This window comes from Cibotium barometz, chromosome 2 (genome assembly GCF_041138505.1).
Source record: "Cibotium barometz isolate CiBa-2024 chromosome 2, ASM4113850v1, whole genome shotgun sequence".
NCBI lineage: Eukaryota > Viridiplantae > Streptophyta > Polypodiopsida > Cyatheales > Cibotiaceae > Cibotium > Cibotium barometz.
The window spans coordinates 19,217,081-19,225,064 of record NC_141047.1 but is presented as its reverse complement, the minus strand read 5'-3'; the positions used below and the strand labels follow the sequence as shown (position 1 = coordinate 19,225,064).

Sequence of the window (7,984 nt, the reverse complement as noted above, 5' to 3'; positions counted from 1 at the left end):
ACATAGAGAAGAAAAAGGAAAAAATTAACCAATTTACACGATTTTAGCCGTGCCCAGAGGAAAATCTCACAATCCAAATTATATTTTCAAAGCTTGAATTTCCCAACCTTCAATCCAGAATTTATTTATTGCAAAAAGCTAATAACCAGTTTAGCTTGAATTTCCCAACCTTTAATCCAGAATTTATTTATTGCAAAACGCTAATAACTAGTTTCTTTCCAAATTGATTTATGGGAAAACTCCCACCATGTCCGTCCATTATGGAAATCTGTTGCTTTCAGGGGTTTAGCAATCGAACAATGAAACTAAGGCCCATTACACATCGCCATACCCATGCCTGTCCATGCTGATGTGGTGGGGGTATCCACCGCCCATAATTCATGGCAGGCAATCTCCCCCGCCCATACATGGGCGGTGGGGTATGTGTAACGGGCCTAAAACCTCCTTCTTGGGCGGTGGGGTATGTGTAACGGGCCTAAAACCTCCTTCTCTTATTACTGATCCCATCCATACGGTTGGATTTGGGAGATGCGAAGAATTTAGAAAAACCATTTCATGGGGTTGGATTTGGGAGATGCTAAGAAATTAGAAAAACCATTTTCCATGAAGAAGGATGGTTTTTTGGTTTATGAAGAAGGATGGTTTTTTGGTTTATGTAGAGTGGTTTTCCACCTTTCTTTACCCTTTGGCCCTTGCCCTTTGGGTAAAAGCTTTCTTTCTTCTTATCAACCGGTTCCTCCACCTTGTCCTTAACCTTAGAAGTTGATATGTACCCTTATGCAAAGTCTTGCAGCCTTTTTCACATCCGGCCTTTTTCACCTTTTTCACGTCCTGTTCAAATTGTTTACATACTTTCTAAATTCAATGAATTCAAGTTTACAAGAGTTTAGGCATACAATCTAATTTTTGAATTGCTTCAAAAATATATTTTTTGATTTAAAACCTTGAAGAGGTGTCCTTTGTACGTGCCAAAGCTGTAATACGACTAAAAGAGGAATCTTTTTCCAAGTACAAGCTTAAACTGAATTCTCACAATAACAAATAAATTGAATAGAGAAAAATTAAACCAAACATAAGAATATGAAGGTAAACATGTGAAAAATATACTTCACACCACACAAAAGATAAGTATTGGGTGCAATCTCCCCCCAATGTGTGTGGCTCCTTCTCCCACATGCAGTATTTATGTCATATTCATATTTTTAGCCCTTGGAGCCAATAATAGCACCTTTTCCACTTTAAGGCTTTTGCTTTACGTATAAATAACCTTGTCAAAGGTTTCTAAGGTTTATACATGACAAAACCTTTGCCCAATGATAAATACTAATGGGCCTATAGCCATTACTTGTGCACACATGCACATAAAATAATCTTATGCATATTCGCATATAAAATAATCTTGTGCACACTCGCACATAAAATCTAACCACATGATAGGCTACAAATGATTAATAAAATTCTAATGTATGATTAGCACATGATCTTTATCTTCACACCACCACTCAATCCACCATCCATACGATACCTCAATCGGAACCCTCATATAGTGCGACACCTCAATCGGTACTCGTACATTTCAGTACCTACACTCATAAACATAATCCTGTTAGTTCAACAATCAATTGAATACATCAATTAATCCCAATGTCGTCATGAGAAATAGGCAACCATAATATCAAATTACACATACCAATAGGTGCGCACGGGCATCCCCGGTATAAAATAAGAAATATAATCCTCAATAATCAAGAGTAATTCTCATAACATGTTTACCCACATAGAAATAAAAATGACCAACTTTGAACATCTTGAAAATTCATGAACTTTAGAATACAAAGTCTAGAAATTTCATTTTTTGTACATTCACATTCGAGAAGCACATACTAAAATTGTTGAAATGTTGAATATTGTGAATGGGAAACATTATGCTAAGGAAAATATAAAATGCAAAACAGATAAGTATAAAGAATTTGCAATATAACATGACTCAATATGACTAAGAATGTATAACATGACTCAATGTGTCTAAGAATGTATTTTGATCTTGACCAATGCTATGTAAAAATCATAGCATTTGTTATTCTAGAAAAGTTCAAGGACATGATATGGAAGTTAAATTTCTCATATATGCTACTTAATGAAGCCTTATGTTATTGACATGAACTCGAAATTTAATTTCTCAGATATGTTAAATTAATGAAGCCTCATATTATTTTCTTTCACTTGCCAACATGATGGCATGTTCTTTCTTTCCTTCCAGAGTGGTCAATTTAGAAACAATTACATTTGAACCATTCTGTTTTGCCTTCGGGGTGATAAGACCCCAATGCTTACAAACTAAGAAGATAAATGGCAAGGCTTTATATGAAAGATTCTCACAAGTAGAAGGGTGTTTTATTAATTTATAAGTGTAAAGAATGAGATTGATGGAGTACCAAAGGATGGACATTGGTTAGACCAATCCGTACATTTGCAAATAAGTGGAGCATCGAAAATTTAACTAGAAAAAGTAATCATAAAGTGCCTATTCATTTTTAAAGGGTGATCATGATGGGTTTGTACATTTGGGGGAGACTTCTAGTTCTAGAAATAGTTAAATAGTTAAGTCATAAGGGATCTTGCAATATAAAATTTAGTAAGCTTCCAATATTTAATAAATACTTTTAAGCATATCATGATCCTCTACCTTGTTAGTTTTTTTTAAGAGACAATATTTATATGTCCTTATCTTAGTACTCACTAAGGTTTTGTAGAAATTTGAGTATAAACTTGAATGCCTTGTTTTATAAGCATTTGAGGGCGAAGGTAAATGCTTATTATAGCTTATTGCCACTGGGACTAAGTCTTTGATGTAAATTTGATATGCAGAACACGTGTCTCTGTTAAGTCTTTGATGTAGAAAATATTAATATATATAATTATTGTTCCAAAAAAAAAGCTTGTTGCCATACACCTTCAATAGAGATGCACATAGAGAGGATATGCATTTCTAAAGCATTAAAATGCGAGGGTGATTGTGTAGTACAAATAATTAGAATTATAGATAGAGAGAGAGAGATACATATACAATTGACATTGCAAAGAATAGATATCCCTAGAGACAGAAAGTAATTAGAATTGGATGCGTAGTTGAGTTAATAGAACGGTTGGGTTCCAGTGAGAGGACCCAGGTTTGATGCCATGAGGGCTACGTGACATGGGTAAGTATGTGTGTTCGAATATATATCGATCTCCCTCACACAAAATTAGAGATAGATAGGGGGATATTCACTTTTGTGACTAGTGCATATTAATGCCCACTACCGTGGGCATTAATAAAGCATAATGTAAGGTATCAAATTACAAAAAACAAATAAAGAAAATTATGCAAAACCACAAACTTGATTTTATTAATCCACTAGAAGTTTTATTTTTGTACATGAAAGTATCCAACGGATTTGCGAGAAACTAAGAAACTAAGTGCAAGATTCAGACAAATGCCTCCCCGCTGAGGTCATGACACGGTGGAACAGATATAAAATCATCACCCTCGTTGATGGCTCTCAGAAACTTTGCAGCTTTCTCTTCGGAAGAATTTATGTATGGCTCTTGAGGATCCACATCAGGTAGCCTGTCCTCCACAAGGATTGGATTATTGTAAGCACCAGTTGGAACTCCATCCTCTTCACTTCGTAAGAAGACTTCTGGATCTTCTTCTTCTTGTGGATGACACGCCCCTGGAAGAAAGTACCTGGCAGATTCACCTTCAATGTAGTGATCTTTGAAGAATACTTTTCTTATGTCAGAAATGTCGGCGAGCTCAGGAGTCTTCAAGCACTTCCACACTGCTCAAGCCCTACTAGAATCCATTCCATTGCCAGCCTTGGGAATGATCCACTACGCGTTGGGGAAGTACTTGCCACTTCTCATCATTTTCAGAAGAGTTACACCAAGTGTCACTGTCCATTTGTTTAGTATGTAATTATCCATGTACACAACAGCTCGAAAATATTCACCGGTGTGAGACAAACACGATTTTTCAAGTCACCCTGCCCAAACTGTGCATACAGTGTTCGGCCACGAGAGATCTCATCGTCGGCGCAGAAACATTGTGTGCATGAAAACGAAGAGGTTTATGCAGATCTTTGAGACAGTAACCTACCATTCCCTCAAATGTATGCATCTTTATCTGGTGTAATGCACAGCACATAACAATACCTCCCGGTGGCTTATTTGTATTCCACATCAAATACCGCCTCACAGTTTTCCCTACTGATATTATAGACGTTGAAATTATGCGAGCAACCATCTGGAAGTGAAGATGGTGTAGAGTTCCACCTCTCTCAAGCGAGAAGACAGCCTGAGTGCATTCATGACGCACAAACTCGACAAGATTATCCCAGAGAGAAATATTCACATCATCATTTCCAATCCCGATAGTGATGACACCTCCAGCATCTTGACATTGTTCCGACTGGGAAACTGAGGACATGCTCCAGTTGGCTCAGTTACGTGCACAGCAGGTGAACCTACAGTATCCGCACTCTTCTTCCTCTTCGTTGTAGCACAGGAGGTTTCAAAGCTCCTTACGACAAACAAAACGTTCACAGAAGGGTAGACGACATCAAAAAACACATCTCTGGAAAAGAACGCATAGAAACTTGTACGGAAACATGTTCAGAAGAATGTACAAAAAAACGCATAGAAACATATGCACAAAATAGAGGAGATAAATGGATGAAAAAAATACCAGATGTCAGGCGGAAATAACATACCAAACGACTGAGCTTTCTGTTTGACACCTTTCAAATTTTCCAAGCCAACAGGACCTTCAGGAGGCGTCACAATTCGAGGAGGCACGTTCTCCTTATTGGACTCCGAGGTTTGATCGACAGGAGGAGGTTCGCCAAGAAGCCGAGAAGGCGACAATGCCTTCGTTTTTCTTCGAATGCGCTTAGGCAGCATGGCGACAAACGCCTGCCATGCAAAGCACAGAACAACTTGCATATAACAGAATCTCCCACACACAGCTGCCACACAAAGCAACATAGTCGGAGCAAAGCCACGAACAAACCCTACGCAATCAAACATGCCGATGTGCCACGAAGAACTGCGCCAAGAAGCTCCTCGCAAACAACACATGCACCAACAACCTGCTCGTGACACGCGTTTTGCATGCGGGCCCTGCGCTAACACGTGTTCTGAATCATGCGCCCCTTTGCTGCATGCATTACACGCATAGCTCATGCAACGGAACAAATAAACTAATGCAAATCCTAGATACCCTTCGAATATTCCAATTAATACCCCCGGCGTGAAAAACAACATTCGTGCCACATATAGAGAGAGAATCAATGGACCAAGTCAAATGAGCGGGAGCTTGGACAGAAGTCAGTTGTTGGTCTTTGATGACATTGCTTGGCAACATCGTGCAAAGCGCCCACTTCATGAAGAAAAGGAGGAGCAGCCTGCCCTCTTCTTCTTCTTCTTCTTCTTCTTCACCATCATCCATGCATATCTTCAAATTTTGAAGCCCTCTGCCTCCATGCAGCTCAGATAGAGGGGGTTCCCTTGCAGATGTTTCATCTTCATGGAGAGCCCCCTCCCCCTCGAATCACTGCTGCGACAGCCCATGAAGCTCATCGAAGACATAAAGTTTGCTGCAGGTGAGGTGGATTCATACAAGCAGGAATGCCTGGAGCTCCTTTCCCGTGTAGAAACCCTAACCCAGTCCCTCCGTACAGTTGTCAGTATGGTCAGACAGGGGAACCCCCGCTTCTGCGAGCGCCCGACCGGCCGTGTCATGGACGAGACCTCGCGCACTTTGGAAAAGTGTTGCTCCCTGATCAGAAGATGTAAAAAAGGTGGGATTTTGAGAAGAGTCATCACCATCACCGCTGCCACTGAGTTCAGGAAAGCAAACTCTTCTGTGGATGATGCCATTGCCAATGTCAACTGGCTCCTCAATTCTGCCACCGACGAAGACCCGGTCAGCATCCTTGGCATGCCACCCATTGCTAGCACTCTGCCCAACCTTGCGGTCATCTGGGCCCTCCTTTCGAAGCTACAAGGAGGCACCCCGGAGCTTCGAGAAGGTGCAGCAAGCGACCTTGCATCCCTGGCATTTGCTAGTGACCAAAATAGCCAGTTTATCTTAGAAGAAGGTGGGGTTCCCCAGCTACTGAAGGTTCTCCGCGATGGTACCCTTCAGGGCAAGATCATGGCTGCAACTGCATTGGGAAATCTGGCTGTCAATCAGGATCGAGTGCGCCACATCACTCAGCAGGGTGCAGTACCTGCGTTTGTTCGAGTCCTTGAGCAGGGTCCAATGCAGGTGCAGGCAAAAGTTGCCTGGGCATTGGCAGAAATGGTTTTCAGAGATCCAGAAGCTCAAACGGAGTTCGGTACGGCAAATGGGATCAAGTACTTGGTCGCCCTCATGCTTGTCCCTCCTATTGAATCAGTATCCTTACAGGTGTTTGTGAATGCAAGCCTACCCTCTCAAAGGCATGGAAAGAATCCAGATAATGGAGGAGTTTTGGGCTCTTCATCTAGAACAGGGATTTGTGATGATGCAATAGTGGGTACACCTGATGGCACCAGTGGGCTAAGTGACATGGGTAAGCACAGTAGAAGTGTCAGTGATTCACGCTATTACGGGCTCATGAACCGTGACATACATCACAAAGAGAGAGAAAAACAACCTCTGGAGGTTAAGAATGACCTGAAGGTGCAGGTGACTAGGGCCCTATGGTTGCTGGCTGCAGGTAATGTTCAGAACAGCAGAAGGATCACAGAAACAAGGGCAATGCTAGGCTTTGCAAAGCTGATTGAGACGGAGCAAGGTGAGGTGCAAAGAAATGCGATCATGGCTGTAATGGAGCTGGCAGCAGCAGCAGAAAAAAATGCAGATTTCAGAAAGTTTGCATTTAAGACGACCTCTCCAGCAGCTAAGGCAGTGGTGGATCAGCTTCTGAGACTTATTCTTGACCTGTCTGTAGAGCCTCCTCTTCAAGTATCTTGCATCAGGGCTGTTGGAAGCCTGGCCAAAACATTCTCCGCAAAGGACAAGGAGGTGATCAAGTGCCTGGTCTTAAAGCTTTGCAACAGTGATAAAAATCACCTCCCTATTGTGGCAGAGGCGATTGATGCCTTGCTGAAGTTTGTAGATGATGACAACTTTTTGTGTAAGGAGCACTCCCAGGCCATTTTGGAGGTTCCGGGTCTTCCATATCTGGTCCAGTTGGCTGCACTGGATGTCGAAAAGAGCGTCCAAGTTCCGGCCATTGTTCTCCTATCAGAGTTGGCTTTGCGTGTTGGTCGCACAAAGTGGGACGCCTTCGAAGAAGCAGCAGCTCTAAGTGTTCTGAGGTCTCTGGCAGCTTCACCCTCAACTCTAAATAAGCATGTACAGTTCCCCATAGAAGACCACATTTTTCAGGCCATTTACCACCTTGAATTTTGTCAAGCAGGCGGCAACATCAATTTACATTCCTCTCACAACTGATTGGTATTATAAAATCAAATTACCACTGGCAGATATATGTTTTTATTTCTGATCTTCTCATGGCAATCCAAGGCTAATCGGACCTTTCTGGTGTTTGTTGTTATGGATCTGCTTTGTAAGGTTCCTATGATTATATTTATGCCCAATATATTGTGTTTGTAATTTGGGATAACAGCAGAAGCAGGAATATTTCAAATGTACATCATTCAGCAACGTGCATGAAAATGGGCCTCGGAGGTGCTGCATTGTGAGTCAATGAAGTTTTTGATGTCTACAGCAGCTGTCAACAAAAGCGTTCATGTCAAAGTAAGAGAAACTGCACCCTCTGATTGCATCTAGTTTTGGATGTTTCACAGCATTAGTCTGAATGATTTATGTATGAAAGAATGTGCACGAGCGGAAGCAAATAAACATGAGAGAGAGAAAGATTGCAAGCAAGAACAAGAGCTTTATTAGCTTGAGGTTACAGAGTACAAGAGCCAGCAAATAGGGCAATGT

The 7,984-nt window shown here is 41.3% G+C and overlaps 1 protein-coding gene across 1 annotated transcript; it reads left to right on the top strand.

Annotated features, from left to right (window-relative positions):
• The first annotated feature begins 5,350 nt into the window (after positions 1-5,350).
• LOC147640768 (uncharacterized) lies at positions 5,351-7,648 on the top strand. Its single transcript, XM_086815002.1, has one exon. It carries the CDS (start codon positions 5,570-5,572, stop codon positions 7,484-7,486), a length of 1,917 nt encoding a protein of 638 aa, XP_086671128.1. The 5' UTR covers positions 5,351-5,569; the 3' UTR covers positions 7,487-7,648.
• The last annotated feature ends 336 nt before the right edge of the window (positions 7,649-7,984 follow it).